Source organism: Sus scrofa, chromosome 15 (assembly GCF_000003025.6).
Source record: "Sus scrofa isolate TJ Tabasco breed Duroc chromosome 15, Sscrofa11.1, whole genome shotgun sequence".
Classification (NCBI taxonomy): domain Eukaryota; kingdom Metazoa; phylum Chordata; class Mammalia; order Artiodactyla; family Suidae; genus Sus; species Sus scrofa.
In genome coordinates, this window is record NC_010457.5 from 135,056,632 (window position 1) to 135,079,685 (window position 23,054).

Genomic DNA, 23,054 nt, shown 5'->3' on the forward strand with positions numbered 1-23,054 from the left:
TGCCAGAACGCAGGTTCGATCCCCAGCCCGGCCAGTGGATTAAGGATCCAGAGGTCCTGCAGCTGCAGCTGAGGTTGAAACTGCGGCTCGGATCTGATCCCTGGCCCGGCAACTCCATATGCCGAGGGGCAGCCAAAAATAAAAAATAAGAAATAAACAACAAAAAAATGAGGGGACCCTAACCCCATGACTGGTGTTCTCAGTGGACAGCCATATGGAGAGACGGGGACACGGCCACGTGATGACTGAAGCAGATTTCAGAGCATCTCCAGGCCCAGGAACGCAAGGCCTGCCCGTGATGCCACAGACCAGGGGCGAGCCTGGGACAGCTTCTCCTCCCAGAGCCCTGGAGAGCCGGCCCCCGAGACTTTGGTCTCAGACGCAGCGTCCGGAGCTCGAGAGGATGGTGTCTTTGTTTTATGCCACCTGGTTTGTGGTGATGGTTAGAGCCGCCCTGGGAACCAGCGTATCCTCACCCTGGCCAATCCTCACTTACAAGAGCCGGAGAGGACCTTACAGGCGAGGGGAGCGGCCCGTCAGGCTGAATTTGTGAGTTAGTTTGAGTCCCCAGCATGTCCCTATTGGGGACACCACTACAGGGGGCCATCTCGTCTTGGTCTCCAAGCATGAGGATGATGGGTGCCTACTATGTGCTCGCTGAGTGCCTACTATGCGCTCACCTGGGGAGGCAGATGTGACCCTCTTCCTGCTGCAAGAGATGCAAACAGAGGCTCAGAGAGGTTAAGTAACTTGTCCAAGAACACAGCTAAAGCTACTCCCTGGTTACACTCCGATCTGGCTCCAAAACCCCATGTTTCCTTGTGTGTCGGATGCCATCACCTTAAGTTTAGTTCCAGATACAGGCGGGAAGAAGGATCCTGGTGACCAGAGAGCAGGTGCAGAACCAAGGACTATGCTAGAAGACCGAACAGGGCCCGGCCTCTGGGGCCTCTCGTGTCTGGACGCTGGGCTGGAGACGGGATGCTGTGCCTGCAGTCCTGCAGCGCCTTGTGATGCAGGAGGAAACAACCGGCTTATCTCCGAGGCACAGAGGGTGGGCCCAGGGGGAGAGGCTGAGCTTGCATCTGCTCATAACAAATGTTTCCAAAGCAGCCTTTTCTTCCTGGTCTTTTTCTGGAATTATTGTGTCTTGATGAATCCGTAGAGGTGAGATTCAGCTTGTGCCAGAAGATGCATTAAAAGGCTCAGTGCCGATCAGCGGGCTGTCTGGCCTCCAGACCTCTGCTCCCCACCTGCTTGTCAGTCCCCGCCTCCCGACAGCGGGGTCCTTCACGTCTTCCCTGTATCTGGAGCTGTGCTCTCCGGCCCCCTCCATCTCCCTGTCCCTGGAGGCCCCCCACCCCACCCCACCACACACAACTCGCAGCCTTATCTCTGGCCCTCAGCTGCTCTCTTCCTCGGCTTCTACCAGCTGCTGGAAATTTCTATCTAGGATTTCGCCTCTGCGCTGTGACTACATAAGGTGTCCTTTTGTGCTACTAAATATTTGTTCGTTTGGTGCAGGCTGGTTGGGCCCCCTAGAAGGGCCACCTGACATCGTGTCCTCGGAGACCCGAGGTAGAGCCCTGTGGGGGGAGGGCTCCTGGTCCCCCACAGCTTAGGGGGCTTCCGTCTGCCTTGTCCCCCCCACTCCTGTGTTCTAATCAGTGAGTTGAACGTTGGGATGGCTCCAGAATCTTAAGGAAAGCGGCTGGTTTCAAAACCCTGCTTATTTGATTGGGGCCAAGAAGTGCCTCTACGAGGCTCTTGCGGTGACCGAGCAAGAATTTTCACAATAGCCCTGGGATTTAGGGGTGCGATTCTGGGCCGGCCTCAGACTCACCTTCCGGAACGTGAGGCGAGCAGCGGTTGGGCGATGGCTGGTGGTTGGGGATCTTAGGGAAGAATGTTCCTGAACGTGAAGGCAAGGCCACGCTTAGTGATAGAGGCCATGACCCGGTCTGGGGCCTGGAGTCCCTTTGCTTCTTGGCGTTTGGCACTCCAGCGGGGCTCGAGGTTTGCTGGGAAGCAGAGGCCACACGGCCTAGAAGAGGAGAGCGAGGGTCTGAGAAGACCAGTCTGGGCCCGAACCTCTGGGAGGCGTAGAGCTTCCCAAGAGCCATCAGAACAGATGCCACGGAGGGCGTATTCATCACCGCAGACCCTGTGGTCTCGTGGTCCCGAGGCCCGAAGTCCACAGTCGGGGTCCTGTGGCCCCGGAAAATGAGTGGACCGGAAGGAGACAAGGTCATGGACAACCAGGGCTGTATAGCCCCAGTGAGGGGGTCAGACTTACTGCAAGTGCAGGGAAAGGCCTTTGGAGAGACCAGTTAGCTAAGGGGCCCCGGCTGCTCTAAGGGAACATGGTTTCATTGCGTGTGTTTGGGGCTCGAGGTGCAGAAAGGCAGGGGGGATGAGATGCTGAGCCAGGAGCAGATGCAGAGAGAAGCCATCAGAGCCACCCCCTTTGGAGGCAGAATGGATAGGACTTGTGTAATTGCCTGCCTTTGAGGGTTTTCGACAGAGGACGAATGGTCCCCGAAGCTTTATTTACTCTCAGCCCCTTTCCAGGACGAGGTTGCCGGTCCCTGCTCTGTGCTGACCCATCTTTAAATACGCAGAGACCCGCTGTATTTCTGGAAGACAAGACGGAATAGCCTAAGGATGTCAGATCTTAGCCAGTGCCGTGCCAACAAAGCCAAAAACCCGGTAGGGTTACTTTTTGAAGGAGTGAAGAGGCGGGAAGACGTATTATTAAATTATTCTAAAGTTTTCATGGGGAAGAAAAGAATAGGTAAAAATAACTGAGAGGGACTTTGAAAGAGAACGATTCGTGGAGGCTGGTCCTTCCAGATGGAGTTAAATAAATAAGGCTGATGTTGTTATAAAAACAGTAAAATAGGCAGATTGATGACACAGCATAGGCCGCATTCAAATTCTGGTGTCTGTACCCGTTTAAAATGCATTCAGATGACATCATGGAGGGACAAATGGTTAAGGACCTGATAAAGGAGCAATTGCTTGGCTGCGTGCTAACTAATTTAGTAGTGTTCCTAGCTGCGCAGCAAAATCAATTCTTTGTACATTCGTGTCAGTCCACCAGGCTTTTTTTTTTTTTTTTTTTTTTTTTAAATAGAGGAAAATAGATGCGAATGTTTATCAAATGTTTTATCAGGGGAGGCTTTGCCATGCTTACAGGCGAAACCACAAAGGAAAGATTGATAGGGTCGGATAATGGAGCCTTTATCGAGTTTGCCACATGCATTGCAACACGTGCAAGTGACATGGGGAAGATATTTGCAAGAGATGTGAACTTCAGACCCTAATCAAGCAAAGGGATGCAAAGTGACAGTCGTGAAGCAGGAAATACGACGCAGCCAGCATTTGAACATTTTCTGACGGATGGTCAAGGGATGTGAATTTAAACTCGGTCGTCTGTCCTTCTTGTCGGACGGATAAGCAAAGCTTTTCTTGACCTGCTGGCAGGAGGATGGAAGGGGACCCCTACTGTTTTGGGGGAGGATAAACGGCTACAACTTTCCAAAAGAGCATCCGGCAGCGCTTGGTACTCTACTAGAAAGTCATCCTAAGGGAATAAGACAAAGTTCGGAAGACCGGCTGTAAAGATGGTCCTACTACCCAGGCGTGTTGATCCGTAACCGGGCAGGAAGTCGGAAGCCTGCGGGGAGGAGCAGACCAGGGGTTCTCCCCCCGCAGACCTGAAAACAAGCCCCGCTGGTCTGCTCTCACCCAGCTCCTTCCTGCAGCCTTTGGGGTGATGCCTTTGCAACCATTCTGTTATTGAATCATTGAATCCGTCTCGAGGCTCACCGCCTACAAAATCAGTACTCGCAAAGATGCCTTTAGTCAGGGCTCCCTGTCATGGCTCAGAGGAAACGAATCTGACAAGCATCCGTGAGGATGCAGGTTCGATCCCTGGCCTCTCTCGCATTGGTGTGAGCTGTGGTGTAGGTTGCGGATGCAGCTTGGATCCCGTGTTGCTGTGGCTATGGTGTAGGCCGGCGGCGACAGCTCGATTCAGCCCCTAGCCTGGGAATCTCCATAGGCCTCAGGTGTGGCCCTAAAAAGACCAAAAAAAAAAACCAAAAAAACACCACCAAAAACCCCAGCAGGGCAAGGTGTGGGAAAGGGGCACGAAGCTTCCATGCCCTCTCCTGCCACCCTTTCTCCGAACCTCCACTGTTCACAACGTTAGTCATTACATAGACACGACTGATTAAATCACTGGTCATTGGCGATTGATGAGGTCAGAGGGCAGGACTGAGCCTCCCATCCTCAGGTTACCTGGGGGAGGGGAGGCCCCCCCACCTGTCACCTCATTAACATAACAAAAGACACCTTTCCCGCTTCTCTTTGCTTAGGAAATCCCTAGGGTTTTAGGGGCTCTGTGCCTGAGACAGAACCAAAACCAATATGTATATTTTCTTTTTCTTTCTTTTTTTTTAGTTCTTAATATTCATTTATATAATTTTTTTTAATTTATTTTTTCCGCTGTGCAGCATGGGGACCAAGTTACACTTACATGTATACATTTGTTTTCCCCCTTTGTTCTGTTGCGAGGTAAGTATCTAGACATAGTTTTCATGCTACACAGCAGGATCTCATGGTACATTTTCTTATAAATCGCAGCATCACCATTCGGGAGCCAGGCTCCTCGTTGGTAGAATCATGGTGCCAGGAGGAACAGGAATGCATGTTCTCATTTATTGGCAAAATGATTCCCAAGTACAGGGAAGGCCGGCTGCACCTCCACTGGGGTCCTTGCATCAGAGCACTCGGTCAAGTGTTTGAAAGTGTTTGCGGTCAGCCCCTCGGATGGCCTAGTGTCAGCCGTGCTCAGAACACAGCCTCACGAGGCTGGGAGGGGAACTGCTGGTATCAGGGCCTGGTGTTTGGGCATAAGAATGAAAATTTATTTTATAAAATGTGTTGGGGGGGAGAGTTCCCTGGTGGCCTGGCAATTAAGGACTTGGCCTTATCACTGCTGTGGCTCAGGTTACTGCTGTGGCACAGGTTCGATCTCTGGCCCAGGAACTTACGCATGCTGCAGGCGTGCCCGCCACCAAAAACAAAAAAACAAACAAAAAAAACTGTATTTTTTAATTACAAAAAGTGGAAAATTTACGGAAAAGAAGCAAAAGAACAAGATTATCCATGTGCGTAATTCCTGGACATAATTGCTGTTAGCATTTAGTGTGAAATTTACTCTTTTCTATCAAATTTCCATTTCTAAGAACAGCAATGGAATGAGCTTTCTCGTAAAATGTGTGGATTTCCTTTTTCTCAATGTTTTGCTGTATGGATTTTCCATCCTATTAACGACTAGAAGGTGAATCCTCAAGGCTACCTAACCCATCCTGGAGGTGGGACCCTCTCAAGCCCCCGTGGAAGTAATTGTTTCCACGTCTGTATCACTGTAGGCAGCTGTGTGGATAAGTCACTTTGTCTCCACCTTTGAATTCCCCTAAGGACAGATGGTTTGAGGGGCTGTGGGATGGGAGAAGGAGTAGAATCCTGCCCTCTCTCCTTCCTTTAGTGAATATTGATGCGGTTTCTAGACTGGTGTTGGTTTATGCCCTGAACATCTCAATTATTGATTCGTGGGCCTGGCAGAAATGTATCCATTCCGGGAATTCCATTGGTTGGTTACTGTGCTGGGTGCCAGATCCTCCATCAACAGTGCATCAAACTGAAGGGGTGGCCTTCGATCCCAGGGCAGGTCTGGCTCAGAAACAGACAGTCACCTGAGGGGTGACCCTGGGTCCTCCCTTGTCCTCTCCTGGGCAGCCCTCTGGGGGCCCAGACAGGCTCTGTGGGGTTGGTGTCGGGCGGGCGCTGTATTTGCTGGTTGATTTCAGCCCAGCCCTTTTGAGGGGGTGGTGGCTCTGCTCTCTGCCTGGGTGGCCTTGTTTGTCCCTTGCTCCTCTGATGACCCCTCTGGTTTCTGCAGCTCCTCTCCCATCGTCACAGTTTTAAGTTCCTATCTTGAACTTGAGCCTCAGATGTGGCATGTGCTTTCATTAATGAGAACTGTCAGGAGATGCAGGGGCAGCACAAAGCCTTAGAACCTACCCTCTGCCCCAGGCTGTCTGAATCCTTCTTCTGCATCCAAGGCTCAGAAATGAACCCCTGGGAACACCCTGTTCATTAAAAACCAAACAAGCCTCAGTTTCCTCTTTTGTAAAATGCGTGGCCCCAGCTGGACCTGCGGGTCCCAGAGGGATATCTAAGATGAACTTTAAAACGTTTTAAATTAATCTATACTAGAAAAGGTACATCAGTCTATCTGAGGAAGAGTTCTTTTTAAAGGATAGAGGCGTCCTTGTTAAAGCCGTGGAAAGCTGCCTTTATAACTTTGTTGAATAAACTTTCTTGTTAAAAAGCTGGTCGGCTTAAAGAGGAGGAATAAACCTTTTGAGTTTTCGTGTTATTTTTAACGGAGACAGCAAATCAGGGGCTGATGTTTGGAGGCCACAAGTTTTGCAGTTTTACGCACATGTCTGGCCGGGTCAGGAACCCCCTGATGAGCCCGGCGGGTGAATGGCCTCCTCTCATCTCTGTTACAACATCTTCAGAGATAAGGATGCTTTTTCTTTCTAGTCTCTGGCTGGGGACCAGAATGGGAAAGTACGTCTACTCCAGGCGGATCACAAGATTTTACTTCCCAGCCTGTCTGCTGCCAGCTCTGTCACACAGGTGGGTGGCCTCCCCGTGTGACGCAGAGGCCGGCCCCACCCCACTAGACCTCCCAAACCCGTGATTGGGGACCACGTGACACGCACACGTGGGTCGTCTTTGAACACCTCATGGTTGTCAGCAGCAGGGGGTGGCACAGGAGGATAAGTGCAGGGCATCACCACGGCACTGGCGGGTGTTGGGCAAACCGAGGTGTCTGTGGGCTCGTGGTCCATGTGGGCTCAGAAGGCGTGGCGGAGACATTCCCCCTCCCCCTCCTTGGGGTCAGTTTCCCCCGTGTTGTGGTCGCAGCTGAAGGATAAGCAGTGGAGGGAAGAGACAGGGTCTCCTCCAGTTGTGTGGTCCCCAGGGCACTGCGGTGCTGAATGAATGTCTGGAGGAAGCATTTGTCCATTCAGCTCATGGCACCAAACACAAGCGTGGGCGGCACCACGTTTGGTGCTGGAGGTGCCTAGAGGACCCAGGTTGGCTTTCAAGGACACAAAAGGATTGTTAGGGAACTAAAGACCCGCGCGCAGCATCCCAGCCAATGCCTGGAGAAGATGATGGATGGGTCCCAGGAGAGCGCAGCGAACAGGTAGAAGCCCACCTGCAAAGGCGCCGTTTGATGGGCGTCCCTCCCAAATGGGTAGGTTTTTCACGTAGCAGAAATCGGGGACCCTGTCGGGTCTTTGAGTAGGCGGGGTGGGGAGAAAGAGGGAGGCCAGAGTTTGGGGTCTGCCTGGGAGACGTTTGGAGTCGAGGGAAAGGACCAGCAGTGCTTGGGAGAGCTCTTACAGAGAGGGGGTGCTGGGGAGACGGAGCGAGGGTTCGTGCAGGAGCGTCTGCAAGGACAGGCCAGGGGATGGGTGGTCTCCACACTGAGGAGAAGAGGCTGCGATTGGGTTTACCCAAGGAAGTCCTGGGCCAGCCCGCCACCAAGGACGGTCCCACAGCTGGTAGCCAGGAGGCAAGAGGCCAGGAGGGTAAGATGTTCAGATCCTGCAGAGGGGGAGAGGGGTTTGGCCGCCCCTTCCCTCCCCAACCCTCCTCCACACCCTTGTGACTCTCCAGACTCAGATTTTCGGCCTCTCTTTCTCTCTTGCTGCACCTGCAGCATATGGAAGTTCCCAGGCTAGGGGTCAAATTGGAGCTGCACCTGCCGGCCTACACCACAGCCACAACAATGCTGGATCCTTAACCCACTGAGCAAGGCCAGGGATCCAACCTGACTCCTCATGGATACTTGTCAGGTTCATAACCCACTGAGCCACAGCAGGAACTCTCCAGACTCAGATTTTATTTTTTTGTGACTGGCCGGTGAAAGCCTCTCTGGTCAACGGGCCAGGGCCCTCCAGCCATCACACTTTGCACACAAAGGCATCCCAGAAGTGGGCCCCCACAGCTACAGAGTCGCTCCCTTGCGCCCCGTAGAGCCTGCAGGGCGTTGAGCTTGAGTCGCCTGCTTTGGATGAAGAGAGAAGGCCTTGAGCACGTGCACGTTGCCCCCAGGGTGGGCCACAGAGGGGCACAGAGCCTCCTTCCTAGAAGCAGGTGCGGCTCTCAGTGGCTGCTCACCTGGGCGACGTGGCCCCTTGCTTGCGGGGGTGCCCGCCTTGCTCAGTAATGAGTTTGATTCTGCCCATGAACGCGTCACTCTACCCAGAGGGCCGGTGGGCGGAGGTGGGGGGCACTGCCGACGGCCCCTCATGGAGGTCGCTGTTGAACCAAAGAGAAACCCACCTGGGACCCCGGGGAGCGTGCCACTGACCCCCGTGGGCCCTTCCTCCTGTGCTTTCCCCCAAAGGTGGCAGCCCCGCCCCCCTTCATCTCGGCTCCAGGTGGACACGCAGAGCTTCTGGAGATCAGACTTCTGGGTGGCGGGGGGAGGGGGAAGCATCTGGCCTAGGGGGGTGCAGGAAGGTTCCAGTTTCGCTGTGCAGTTTCCCAGTCCTCTGGTAACCAGAGCCTGTGCATTCCCCGCCAGAAGAGAGCCTGGAGAGGGGTCAGCGGTCACGTGCTGGCTTTCCTCCTGGGCTAGTGCCCAGACCCGTTGGGGCAGCAGGTGGAGGGAGCTGGCGCGCTGCTCGGAGGCTTCGGGCTGAGCCTCCCTCCCGAGCTGTTCTCCTCGGAGGGAAAGGGGTGTCCTAAACATCTATGGGCGAGCAGGCAGGCTCACTCTCGCCTGGCTGGGTCACCACCAGCTCGCCTTCTCTACGCTGTCCCTGGGCCATCCCGGTGCCTGGAGGACATGTGTCCCTGGGCCATCCCAGGCGCGCGCCAGCTTCTCTGCCGAGGCCCAGGGCATTGGGGGTTTACAGGAGGCCAATGAGCTGGGGCGGGAGTGTCTCTGGATTATTTTTATTCTCCAAAGCACACACTTTTCTTGGGGAGAGAGTGAAGGGGGAGCAGACAGAATGGAGCTTCGGTGGGGAGACTGGTGACTGCAGTGCCCGGAGCGGGTGGAAAGGCCTGCTTTCTTTGTAACCCGGAGGAAATCTGGCGGCATCAACATGACACTCCTGCTCCCGAAATTAAAATCGAATGTTGGAGACTGAGTCACCATCCCCAAGGCATGAACGGAATTCTCCAGGGAAAAGCCAAGGGCAGTCTCGATGCCTGGTGCCTCCTGCAGGCGGGGTGCAGGCCCAGTGTCTTCCTGCTGCACTTTCCAGGGTCACCCCCACCCCCAGAACCGGGCTGTGCACCCTCGGGGGTCCCGACCGGGGCACCTCCACTCGCAGATGCTCCTGTTCTGCTGCTTCTCCAGGCTGGTCGGGTTTTTTATTGTTCCCCTGGCAAAGTGCTGACACACAAGCCCCCACGAGAATATTCTGTGATCCTGGGATCTGAGGCATGGCCAGACCACAGGGGCAGCCGAGGGGCTGAGTTTGCCACCGGGATCTCTCAGTAATTCTGTGCTTGCACAGCGGTGTCGTCTGTTCAGCCCCCTGGTAACTGGGGAGGAGCTGGGAGCAGGCTCTTTCCTCTCGAAATGAATTGGTCTTTATACTAAAGAAAAGAAAACCACACAAAGCTGTGAGTCACACATTAGTCAGCTTTAACGTCTCTTCTTGTCTTAGACCTGACCTTTTCCACGCCAGGGTGAGAGGGGGAGCAGGTGGCTTCCCAAGTCCATTCTGTGGTTGCGGGGATGGGGGACGTGGTGGGTGCTCCAGCCTCCTCTCTGAGATGTCCTGGGCTCCAGTGCCGGCCACTCTGACCAAGGGTGCAGGCAGCTGCCGACTGTCCTGGAGAGGTGGTGGCTCCTGGGCCTGTGGGTGAAGTCCAGGCCCTAGTGGAGGGCAGCCAGACTTCCAGGCCAGGCCTTCCAGGTACATCCCGGGTACCCCTCACCCCCATCAGGTAAGCCATCCGTGTTTAGGGAATGTACAGCTTAGATTTCCAAAATAGGGTAAGATTCCTCAGTTTAGCCTGCTGAGTGTCACCAAGTCACATGAGCCCCCTGGAGGGACTCTTGACACTTGTGGGGCATTTGGGCTCTTTAAATGCCCAGAGATTCCTGCAAAGGGGCTCCAAAGCTGTATTCTTTTTTCTTTTTTTTTCTTTTTCTTTTTCAGAGTCGCACCCGTGGCATGTGGAAGTTCCCAGGCTAGAGATTGAATCAGAGCTGCACAGCCACGGCCACAGCCATGGCCACACCAGATCCTGAGCCCATGGAGCGGGGCTAGGGCTCGAACCCACATCCTCATGGATACTAGTCGGTTCTTAACCCACCGAGCCACAGCAGGAACTCCCCAAAGCTGTATTCCTTATTTAAATAGAATTATCCACTCGTTCATATTTGAGAGCCTGCTCTGTACAAGACCTATCACGGCACAGGGGGTGGAGGGGAGGAAACAGACTGAGTCCCGTGGCCTCGTGTAGCTTACATTCCCTTGGAGAAATCCAGCTGGAAATGGAAAAGCACCGGATATATCTGGTGTTGATAAGGAAGGTAGGAGGAGGGTGGGTGGGGGTGCTGCTACTGCAGATCCCGTCCTTGTTGACTCGGTGACATTTGAGCAGAGGCTTGAGTGCACGGAAGGATCAAGTCTGGCGACTGTTAGGCAGGGCCTCCCAGGATCCAGAAACGGCACATGCAAAGGCCCAGGGGTCGGGGAGAGGGAATTCAAGAAAGACCAGATGGCCGGCAGGACCCAGAACGCCAGCCTTGAGGGTGTTGTGAGCATAGACACCGAAGAAGCTCTGGAGAGTTTTGAACAGAATCCCGGCTTATTGTTTCAAAGTGCCACTGATGGAGCGGTGGACGATGGGGGGAAGAGCTGGCCCCGGGAGACCTGGTGGAAAGGACCTGATGACTGTAATTGAGTTGAGCGATGACGTGAAGTGGAGGTGCTGCGGGGAGGTGAGGCAGAGCTGCCCGGGAAGGGGGGAGGGCCGGGTGTCGGGGGTGGGGGGCAGGTGCACACCCGCCATGCACGCCCTCCTCAGAGAGCAGGAGGGGAGGGACTCAGGGCTCCAGGGCTGGCTGATCGGCGGACCGAGGTGGTGACGTTGGGGAGGCGTGTGGATCTGGGAGGCCCAGGATGCCCCTCGGTCCTCAAGGGGAGCCTCACCTGTCAGCTGAGTGGGGAAGCGACCCCGCCCACGTGTGCTGCGAGGGGACTCAGACCATCTGGGTGTTTGGATTTGGGGCTCCCTAAAGTTTTTCTCGCTCAAAAGGAGGTACGCACACTCACACACCCCCCTTGGTTCCTGATGCCCCCCCTTCTGGAAAGGGGGGTGATAAAGGTTTCCTAACACTAGTTTCTTAATTTTACAAAATGTTTTGCTGCAGACATTTTGAAACATGTACATAGTAAGAAAATAGTATTAAAAAAAACCTAACTACTAATGAAAGTAATAATAATAAAATTAAATGATAAACTAGGGACATGGGGAAAAAGGAGGGAAAATGGCATCGTGGATGGTAACATATAGTAATGGTATCGCATGTCGTAAGATGCAGGGAGAAACCTCTGTGAACTCGTAATAAAGCAGATCTGAGCATCAGGTCATTTACCCCAACATTAGATTCCTAATAAAAAAGGACTCATTCAAGGGGCGTGGTCCTTGAACTTGGGAGACTTGAATTTGAGGCTCCGGGACATTGGTTACCGAGTGAGGCCGCCACATGAGTCACTGGGAGCGTGCAGTGCAGTGCAGGGTGAGCAGGGTGGAGCCCACAGAGGTGGGGAGAGGCATTTTCCTGGAGGCACAGGGGAGGGAGCGAGCTCCAAGGGCAGAAGGTGGACGGCAAGGGGCAGGCTGGGGAAGTGTGGTCCCTGGTGCCCCTTGGGGCCAAGGTAAGCGATAGACCTGGATGTGCAGGTGAGCCGAGCTGGGGAGGCCCCTGAGGAGCAGGCAGGAAGTCGACCTTGACCTTCGCTGGTTTCAAAGCAGCAAACCACTCCCAGAGGGTTCTGAGCTGCGGGAGGAACCTTTGAGAAAATTAAGGGCATGTATGGATTGGACCTGGGAGTAATCAGACTGACAGGCACAGGCAGCGAGGGCTTAGTGAGCTCTGTGGGTTTGGAAAGAAGCGGTTGGCAAGGTGGGAAGCAGAGAGGGCTCGAACCCACATCCTCCTGGTACTAGTTGGGTTCTTAGCCCACTGAACCACAGTGGGTTAAGCCCCAGCCACTAGCATTTGTAGGTGCGTCCGTCCTCCGGGGACCTCTCCACCCCAGGACCTGGAGGAGGTGGCTGTGCCAGGAGGAGGGACCCCACCGGGCACAGCCCAGTGGGGCTGGCTGCCTTTCTCTGCTGGGGAACAGCATCGCCAAGGTGAAGGCTGGGCATCTCTGCGTGTACCATGAGCGTACTGATGGACGTCAGGATGGGTCCAGGGCGGTCTCCCGCTGCCCCTGGTAAAAGCTGCCATTCTGGGCTTGCCACGGGGCACTGAGCACCAGCGGACAGGTGCCCCGCTCCAGGAGGAGAGTGAGTGAGCGTGTTGATTGATGCGATGGGGCTTCAGTCCTCGGCTCTGGCTGGTAAGCGGCGACCTTGTCAGGACCACAGTGATAGTGGCTTCTCGGTTCCTTGAAAGGCAGCCTCAGCGAGGGTGTCTGTGTTTTAAAAGGGCTGCAGAACTCTTTTTGTAACTGCTACCATGCTTTCTGTCTCCGCTGGCTCAGGGTCATCATTATATTCCTCATCCATCACAAGTCAGTCTCCCCAAATGCCACCGGGGTTCTGTGGTCTGTTCTCTGCTCATCCTGAGACCCGCTACCTTCTTGGCCCTGGTTGGACCTGCAAGAATCTATTCTCTCCTAAACGGTGATCTCCAGTTTCCTTGGCTGCTCCTGGGAAGCTGTCTCAGTGTCCTGTAGGGGGCCTCTGCCAAGTTTTTGGCTGCCGCTTTCCTAGCCCTGGGTAACATCTACTCCACCTGGAGTTCCCTGGTGGCTCAGCGGGTTAAGGGTCTGGCGTTATCACTGCCGTGGCTCAGATTCAATCTGACCTGGGAACTTTTGTATATTGCGGCACAGCCAAAGAGAAAAAAAAAAAAAAAGCCACCCGATCCAGACCTCATCCAGGTCCTCTGTTGAGGATGTGGCCATCTGTGGCCAGGTTTTGAGGATGGTGAGCTGGTCTGGATGTCTCCTGACCCTCGCCACGTCCACCTGCATCACAGCCCACCACCAGCTCTCAGTAGCCTCTCCTAAACGGCATTGCTGCTTCCAGGTATGTCATCAGCAGCCACCGTCATCTTTCTCAATCAGAAGCCTTTCGTAGCTTCCTGTAATGTCCAGGGCAAAGACAAGGCTTCTCTGACTCGCGTGTTCTGACCCGGCCGATACCACCGTCCCGCTCCTCCAGTGCCCCGCCCGCCATGTGCTCCAGGCCTGCCTGCCCTGCGCTGCCTGGCGACTCCCACGCCCATTGGAACCGCCTCTGGGCAGCTGGCGGGGCTCTGCAGACCCTTGCTCTTACAGCAGGGGTCCTCTGGAGCAGGGCTGTGGAATAAGGCTGTGAGCTCATGTCTTTTTTTTTTAAGCCCTCTACTCGATGCTGCTCGGTGATTGTGGGTAGAAATTGGTAAAAACCATAAAAGGAGTTGGGGGGGCAGGGGCAGCCCCTCCCTCCTTCTCATCTCGTGATGCTTGATCAGGACGAGCTGCCCGGAAAACTTGTGAGATCCTTTTTCCTGAAGCGCATCACTGCCGGGGTTCCCATGTCCTCGCCGGGACGTAGTTGGGGGGTACCTGGGGTGGAAAGAGCATTCCTCTCCGTGCACATGACCCAGAGCGCTCTACCTCGTGCCCACTGTCTCTGGAGCCTCTTGGCCTGGGTGGGGAGCAGTCAGCTTCCCACGCTAACTGGCATCTCCTGGCTTTCACCTCCCCAGCTCCTCTCGCTGTGTCCATCTGCTGCTTCCTCAGAAGGCATGATCGGGTAGGATCTCGGGTAGGAATCGTCATTAATGCAAAAGCCCACCCATCAAACACAGGTTATGGGCTCAAAATCATCAAAAAGCTCCCCTCTCCTACCCACAAATCCCACGTTATCCTCTGTGTTGAGTCTTCCAGGAAATGAGGCTTCATCTTTTGGATCCAAAGTATTTTCACCTCCTTGCATCTCAGTCACTGGTCAGGGCAGAGCTTGTGCTTTGGTGACGGGCCTCTGGTCCAGCTCAAGACATAGCCTGTGCAGACAAAGCAGTGCAGCCACCACTGCTGATGGACGAGCTGTGACCCCACTGGAGGGTGGACTCTGGGTCGGGAGGAGACGTGGTACCTGTGTGGGAACCAGGAGACAAGGCTCAGTAGCGCCTCCTGGCCTCAGCCCCCTGGTGCTTGCAGGGCCTGTCAGCGCTGTCCCCTCCCGGAGGTCCCGTTCCCGAGCACAGGTCTCCACGGAGAAGAGCTGGGCAGGAAGGGGCGTCGAGCACAGGGTCACATCACTTGTAACCTCCAGGGGAGGAAACGGAAGCAAGCTGAGGTCCCACGTGACTGGGGACACATCCAGGTGCTTCACTGGGTCCTTCCAATAGCCGATGGGGGTGGGGGAGGGGCGGTGCGTGCACTGATGCCTGAGTCACAAATGAAAGTGTGTGTCGGGTGGGGGTGGGGAGCTGGGACAGACTAAAGAACTCTGGGATGGCGGCAGGATGGAAGGAACGGCCGTGCTGGGCTCAGTTTGGGTGTTTTTTCCTTTTTTTTTTTTGATTTTATCTTTAGGGCTACACCTGCAGCGTATGGAGGTTCCCAGGCTAGGGGTCAAATCAGAGCTATAGCTGCTGGCCTACACCACAGCCACAGCCATGCAGGATCCGAGCCTGTCTTTGACCTGCACCACAGTTCACAGCGAGGCCAGGGATCGAACCCTCATCCTTGTGAATACTAGTCGGGTTTGTTACTTCTGAGCCACGATGGGAGGTCCAGGTTGGGTATTTTTTTTTTAAGGGAAGTGTCACCCCCCAGGACCCACTTTGCCCCTTCCCCAGAGAGGCAGCCGCTATGGTCCTGCCCTCACACCCCATATGAATCACCTTGGGCTGCTGGGACAAAGCTCCAGAGCCCAGGGGCTTGCACAAGGGGAAGTCGCTTCCTCCCAGCCCTGGAGTTTGGGAAGCTCAAGGTCATGTGCTGATTTGGATCTTGGGTGAGGGCCTCGTTCCTGGCCCGCAGACGGCTGCCTTCTGCTCTGTCCTCACCTGGCAGAAGCAGAGAGAGGAGGGAGCTGTCTCCCCTTGCAAAGGGCACGGACGCCCTCCGCCTCACTGACCCCATCGCCTCCCAAAGACCGCATCTCCAAACATCACCACACCAGGCATTAGGGCTTCAGCGAACGACTGTAGAGGGGTACCCTCCATCCATGGCCCAGGCCTTCTCTCCAGCTGTTCTGGTGCAGGTGTTCAGGTGTGTGCGGCATTGTGGGGCCTTTAGGTTGACCAGAATCCGCCCCAGAGCCACTGCCGGCCAGTCACTCAGAGCCAGGGCGGGGGCAGCTGATGCCCGGCTATGGTGGCCGAGGCATGGGGTCCAGGGTCCCTGAGCTCCTGCCCCTTGTTCCCAGTGGCTCGGCTGCGTTACCTTTTCCCCCTCACACAGATCAGCTCAGGAGTGCTATCACTGCCCCGCGTTGCAAAGACAAAAACAGGTCTCGTGTCAAGTATTTAACTCAGGATCATCCCTGGGAATCGGAGTGTGGGCACAGGCCCGGTCCGCTCGCCGCTCAGTTGCCACACGCAGAGCCTGGGGCGCGGCTACGTCATCCCCACCAGGAGGGCGGTGCCGGGGCCTCTGGGTCCCTCTGAGTCGTAAGGGTGACACACCTGGGTCAGAAGGCACATTCCCAGCTGTCTTTGGACAGAGCCATCAAGGAACAAGGGGCATCAGACCAGGTCACATGAACCCAGCTGAACAGGGGTGGAATTCACCCATCCTTGGGCGGCCCTCCACTCCAGGTGTGTGCCCAGCTGTGGCCAGCTGTGGCTTCTGGAGCGATGTCTGCCCAGGGCTGCGCTTGGAGAGCGTGTGAGATGCCTGCTCTGAAATTGGCTCCTGGCCCCTCCTTTCCTGGCCATTGGCCCTGGTGAGAGGTCTGCTGGGAGCCAGCTGCCTCGTTCGTCTCCAGAACCTCCCCCCACCCCCCCAACACCTGAGTGCCTCCCCCCCAAAACAAACCGAGACCTTCCAAGCGAATCTGTTCCTTCCCACAAAAACTTCCTCTGCTGGTTTAGTAATCACAGCACAGTGATTCAGGGACTGTACCCCCCATTCCGTCTGCAGAAGTCACCCGTGAACCCCTCATGTACAGAAATGGCCACGTGTGCTTTATTTGCGTTTGTTTGTTTGGGGTCCGGGAGGACTTTGGGAGCGCGTGGGCAGGGAGCGGTCCCCCTGGACCCCCCACATGGATGCTAAGCGCTGCTCGCCCGGGGCTGGAGTCGCAGGATGGCTGTCTCTGCAGTGGGACCAGCCACTCTCTGGGCAGATGGAGATCTCGTTCCCCTTCTCCCAACCCCTGGAACTAGCAGTGTGGACAGCTCCCGTTTGGTCCTCCTCTTGGACGGCAGGGAAGGGGCTGGCCAGGTGCTAGAGCAAACTTCACAGACCCCATTGAGCCCCAGGAAGAGAGGGTGCAAACAGCAGGCCAGGAAACACTGCTGGGGCTGTGCGCCCAAGAAGACAAACGAGATGGGCGTGAAGTGGGCATGGAATCTGGGGAGTGAGCCCTACTCTGCCCTCTCGGGCCAGGAGAAAGTGGCACATGGCCTCTGGAAGACAGAAGGTTCCCAATCACCGTAAGCTAACATTTAACCCATGTTTCACTGGCTCAAGGGAAATTCTTTTTTTTTCCCCCCTGGTTTCAGGAAGAAGCACATTGCAAAGCGGACAGCATCGTGCAGCATGGTTGCCTGAGCTTCGGAAACTGCTGGAATAACGGGAGAGAGAAATATGAAACCTTAGCAGTTCTCCCAGGAAGAGGGTTTCGCGATGGCAGCTCAGCGGATCCGAGCTGCCAACTCCAGTGGCCTCCCCCGGTGCAAGTCCGAGGGGACCCTGATCGACCTGAGCGAAGGGTTTTCAGAAACGAGCTTTAACGATGTCAAAGGTGAGAGCTCTCCGGGAAGGAGAACTGGCGGGGGGAGAAGGGCAGGCTGCACGGCCTCTGAGACCCAGGGCCTCTCACTTACAGGCTGCCAAGTTCACGTTCACCTCATTAAATCCTCGCTCTCTAAATGCCACCGTATTGTAAATCCAGCCCAGGAGCAACAACCGCTTGTCTTGTTTTGTTTGGAGGTGTCGGGAGGTTGTTTTGAATTTTCCCCTTCGTAATGAAACGTCTTCTTAATGCAGAATGTGTTTCTCTCTTGGTGACTTTTGGTGACACTAAGGTAGGAGCTGGCGGTGCAGAAACCTAGGGGGAGGGAGAGAGTGCAGCGTCGGGGAGGGCCCGAGAGCCCCTGGGGAATGAAAGCTGGTTGGTCTCGGGCATGAGGTCTCTGCAAAAGGTCTGAGAGTGAATACCTGAATCACAGCCAGCCAGCTCCGCCTTTGCCCCAAGAAAGCAGCCCTGGAAGAGCGTAAGCTCACGGACTGGCTGTGTTCCAGCAAAATTTTACAAGACCCGTCGCTGGATTTGGCCGAGGGGCCAGAGTTCGCCAGCCCCTGGTTTAGGGGTGGACCAGAGCGCCAGCACTCTGTGCCTCTGGATCTCCCTGACAGCCACATAAAACAGGCCTGATGATAAAGCCAACTTTTGGACCCTGAAGTGGATCATGGGGGGTCATTTTCTTCTAGAAATCCACCCCCCTGCCCCGCCCCCGCTAGCCATGGCCAGTGTCTCCCATGAGCTTGCTTGCTTTCTTTCTCTGTTTCTTCCCTTCTTTCTTTCTTTTTCTTTCTTTCTTTCTTTCTTTCTTTCTTTCTTTTTTTAGAGCTGCACCCGCAGCATATGAAAGTTCCCAGGCTAGGGGTCTAATCGGAGCCATAGCTCCCGGCCTACACCACAGCCATGGCAACACCGGGATCCTTAACCCGCTGACCAAGGCCAGGGATTGACCCCGCGTCCTCATGGATACTGGTCAGGAATTAACTGCTGAGCCACGACAGGAACGCCTCCCATGAGCTTTCTTGACCTCATCCAGCAGCAGCAGCATCTTCAGGTGACTTTCCCACAGCAGTTACCCAGTTCTGGTGGAATGGTCCATGGTGCTGCCTACAGACCACTGAACAGCAAGAGCTTTACCTTGCTTCTATCATTAGCCCCTGGTGCAGAGTGAGTGCTCAAAAAATAGTTCTTTTAATTAATCTGCTGTCTCCCAGACAAAACCATGGTGCTGGACCCCAATGCACTAAAAATCATGCGTGTCTGTGATTTCCTCTTCTCATTTCCACTTGTCCTCGACTTGTTCTTCTTCCCGTCTGTCCTTTTTATGCTTGTAGCCCTGAGCATTGCTTTAAATGTTCTTTTAAAGAAAAAGCTAACAGGGGAACCGTGAGATTTTATGAACAAACAGCAGCAGACCTATTGGGCATTGCTATAAGCAGTCAAGCTGTTTATTTTTCATAGTCTGGTAATGGGCATTGTTTTCTTGCTTTATAACCTAGCTAATCATGCTTAGAGCTGGAAATTGTGTGTCAGAATTGGGCTGAGATTTTTTTTGGGGGGGGTCGCACCCACAGCATATGGAAGTTCTCAGGCTAGGGGTCCAATCGGAGCTACAGCTGACAGCCTACAGCAATGCCAGATCTGAGCCACATCTGCAACCTACACCACCACTCATGGCAATGCCGGATCCTTAACCCACTAAGCAAGGCCAGATATAGAACCCGCATCCTCATGGATACGAGTCAGATTCATTTCTTCTGAGCCACAACAGGAACTCGGGCTGAGATTTTGAAACGAGGGAAGAGAGCTATCATTTTAAGATGATGATCCTGGGAGTTCCCTGGTGGCTCAGTGGGTTAAGGTGTTATCACTGCTGTGGTGTGGGCTCGATTCTTCGCTTGGAACTTTGGCTTGACAAAAAAAAAGATACTGATACTGACCTGGGAGGAGTTATTCCTCAAAGAATATTGTAGCTCAGAGAGTAAGACAGGTGAGACATCCAGGGGTGTAGGGAGGGGCTGGTTGGCCCAGGCGAGACGCCCTGACTCCACTCCTCAGGCGCAGCACGTGCTCCAGGCAGCATTTCAGACACATCCCGATGGTAGAACAGGTGGGAGTCTTCGTCCAGCCAAAATAGGTGCTGGAAACACCTTCTGCCCCTTGGAGTTGCCATCGTGGCTCAGCGGAAATGAATCCAACTAGTATCCATGAGGTTGCAGGTTCGATCCCTGACCTCGCTCCGTGGGTTAAGGATCCAGCATTGCTGTGAGCTGTGGTGTAGGTCATGTATGCGGCTCGGATCTGGTGTGGCTGTGGTGTAGGCCAGTAGCTACAGCTCCAATTCAACCCCTAGTCTGGGAACCTCCATATGCCATGGTTTTGGCCCTTAAACAAACAAACAAACAAACAAACAAAAACCCTTCTCTGCAACCCCCCCCCCCCCATGAATCTTTTTCCTGTAGAAGAACCGAGGCAGGAAGGTAGGAAGCTGTTACTCAGGGGGCTGAGCCTCCTAACACACGGGGACATTTCGGTGTGAAATTCCAGGTCGCTGTGACTCTGGGCAGCACTGCTGGAAGTTGATAGGGATTCCTCTGCATTTGATTGGACAGGCTCTGTCCCAGGTGCTGGGGGCTGTTGATGGACAGAGAGCTGGGTCTTGGAAGGGAGTTCACACCACGGTCGGCTTGGACGGGGCCCTAACGGGGAAGGGACGCCAGCCCCCCAGCTGAGCCTCATCCTCGGGCGCAGTCAATTACCACTCCTCTCCTAAGGAGGGTGCCTTGGCATTTTAAGTAAAAGCGCTTTTGTTCTTCAGTCTGGTGAGCCTAAAGTGATCGTTTGCGTTGATACATTTTCTTAGGCAACGTCCAAAGTCTGCTTCATAGCACTGGGTTTTAATTTTTAAAGTATTACTATAAGGGAACTATGCTGGGGGTGCCTGATAGAGATATAACTTTTGAGGAATTCTAACATGATTTTAATAGCTGGCAAGCTTTCTGTAATTGTCATCTGGTTTTCATTTCTATGGGACATTTTCATTAGCTGTGTCTAGGAAACAAAAACCACTTTACATTACAAGAGCCTGTGACTGGGAGTTCCCGTCGTGGCGCAGTGGTTAACGAATCCGACTAGGAACCATGAGGTTGCGGGTTCGGTCCCTGCCCTTACTAAGTGGATTAACGATCCGGCGTTGCTGTGAGCTGTGGTGTAGGTTGCAGACGCGGCTCGGATCCTTCCTTGCTGTGGCTCTGGCGTAGGCCGGTGGCTACAGCTCCGATTCAACCCCTAGCCTGGGAACCTCCATATGCCGCGGGAGCGGCCCAAGAAATAGCAACAACAACAACAACAAAAGACAAAAAGACAAAAGACAAAAAAAAAAAAAAAAAAGAGAACCTGTGACTGGAAAACAGTGGGGCAGAAGCTCTTATGCTATCCCCAGACCCCAGCTGACCCATCCCTCCCCTTCCCACCTCCCCTCAAAGCATTAGCTATCTATTCTCCTGGAGTTCTGTTGTGCCTCAGCAGGTTAAGAACCCACTGTGATGATGTGGGTTGGATCCTGGCCCGTGTTCAGTGGGTAAAGGAACTGGCGTTGCTGTGGCTGTGGTGTAGGCTGGCCGCTGCAGCTCTGATTCCTCCCCTAGCCTGGGAACCTCCATATATGGCAGGTGCAGCCATAAAAAGAAAAAAAAAAAAGAGTCATTATCTTTTATTTGGCTGTTTGTATTCACTGCCCCCCTTCAGTGTTAAGTGAGTTCTCTGTGGTGTGATTGTAGAGCAGAAGGACACAGCCAGGGGGCTCTGACGCTGCCTGTGGCCAGCGCCTTGTCCCAAGAACATGGATGCAGCTTCTCTGTTGTAAGCTTACAAGATAAATGTTCATTCCACAAATGCTTATGTGACACAGGCCCTGTTCCAGGGTCACCACTGTGAGCAAAAAATACCTTAGCGGGGCTTATACCCTAGTGGGGCCATGGAGCCCTCCCCCCCCCCAAAATAAGTCAGAATAAATTTGTAAGCCCATCAGAACCAAAATAAACATGTAAGGTACATTTTATATTGGTTGATCAATGCTATGGAGAAAAATTGAATTAGGAGGGGGTGGAGATGTCTGTTTAAACATAACACTTTGTCTTTTCTTGTTTTTTTTTTTCTATGTAATGGTTTTTATTTTTTCCATTATAGCTGGTTTACAGTCTTCTGTCAATTTTCTGCTGTACAGCAAGGTGACTCAGTTACACATACACATATGCCTTCTTTTTTCTCACATTATCCTGCTCCATCATAAGGGACCAGATATAGTTCCCAGTGCTAACATGATGCTTTGTGAGTCCCTCTCTTTGGCTGAACCTCACTCTGGGAACCACTTTATCAGCCCCGTCTCATTTAATCCTCACCTGAACCCATTGGCAAAAGATGGCTCTTCTCCATCATGAAGAATCTCAGGCTGTGGTGCTCACACAGTTGCAAAGAGTGTGGATTGAAGGCCCAGGTCTAGGGATCCCAGAACCAGACTCTCCCCGACACCCCCGACAGAGGGTGGCAGGTGACAGCTCTCCAGGCCTAGGTCGACTTCCTGCCCAGCACATCTCTGTAACTGAGTTAATGTAAATAAGTAGAAACTTCTTACTTGTAGTTCCTGAGACTTTGCCAAGGAAATACACCTTCATTTTCATTGTTTCCTTTTAAAGGAAGGGGAAATTGGCAGATCATGGGGGGGGGGTGGCAATTTCATAGAATAAGATGCCTGCTGCCTTCATCATATTTGAGACAAGAGGTAGGTATTTTTCACCTGTAATGTAGCCCTTTCTTTGCTTGTTTACATAAGCATCTAAGAAAAGTTTGCTTTCCATTGCTCGTTTCAGAAAGGCAGAGTATCAGCCCACTCAGCAAAACGAGGCACAACTGGCATAGGGATTGGTGAGAAATATTCAGGCTTATTTCCGTTAGGAAGACGTTTCTTCAGCCTCTGAGTGTGTATGTACTTTGTCAGGTATGGGAGGGCGAGAAAGCACCTAGGTTTTTCATTGTTATTTTTCAAAACACACCTTGCTTGTTTAAATGACTTTTTTTTTTTTTTTTGCTGGTCCAGTTGCTGTCTGTGTTGGTAACACACAGTTGAACACCAAGTGCCATAAATTAGCTCGAGTCATTGTTTAAAGTGTGGCGAGTTTTCAGCTTGCTTAAAGAGTTGTTTAAAAATAATGTGAATTACAAATAGACGTAAACCTTTGATTTTCAAGGAATGAGGGAGCATTTCCACGCCATTCTTCAGAATGATCCCTTAAAAGAGGTTGAAAGAGACTGACCTCAAACATCTGATTTCATATAAACAACTTGATGAAAACGTAGGTTCAACTTGGAAACTCAGAAAGGAGCCTGATTGTCAGAATTTTGGTATTTTGTGCTGAGGGCAGAACATGGCATCAGCTCTTAAACAGAGGGGTTCTGCTGAGGGTCTTTTCGGGTCCCTGGTGACGTGGCAAGGTCCCTTAACGCAGCACCACTGTTGCCTGAATCAGTGACATTCACCTTGTCTATCGATCAGCCTCAGAAACTTAGGTGCATGAAGGAAAATTTGGTCCAGTGAGATGCTTAGAGCCGGAGGTGTGTTGCTAGTTCCCTGATGCTGATGCGTGTTTCTGAGGATGCTGGAGAGACTTGCCACCCAAATTAGACGGTGCGTTGGGATGCGATGGAATTTGGAAGGACAATGCTTGATTCAGGGGTCAGCCAGGCGAGTCACACCCCAGAGGGCACGTTGTTTGTGTCAGTTGCCTGCGCGG

At 53.5% G+C, this 23,054-nt stretch overlaps 1 protein-coding gene across 1 annotated transcript in view; it reads left to right on the forward strand.

The window, feature by feature from the left end:
- SH3BP4 (SH3 domain binding protein 4) overlaps positions 1–23,054 on the forward strand; it is a 91,301-nt gene that overhangs the window by 53,131 nt on the left and 15,116 nt on the right. The window contains exon 3 of the mRNA XM_021074833.1: positions 17,024–17,265. Within this exon, the coding sequence (XP_020930492.1) occupies positions 17,148–17,265 (118 nt within the window). The 5' untranslated portion in view covers positions 17,024–17,147. The remainder of the gene's footprint in view (positions 1–17,023; positions 17,266–23,054) is intronic.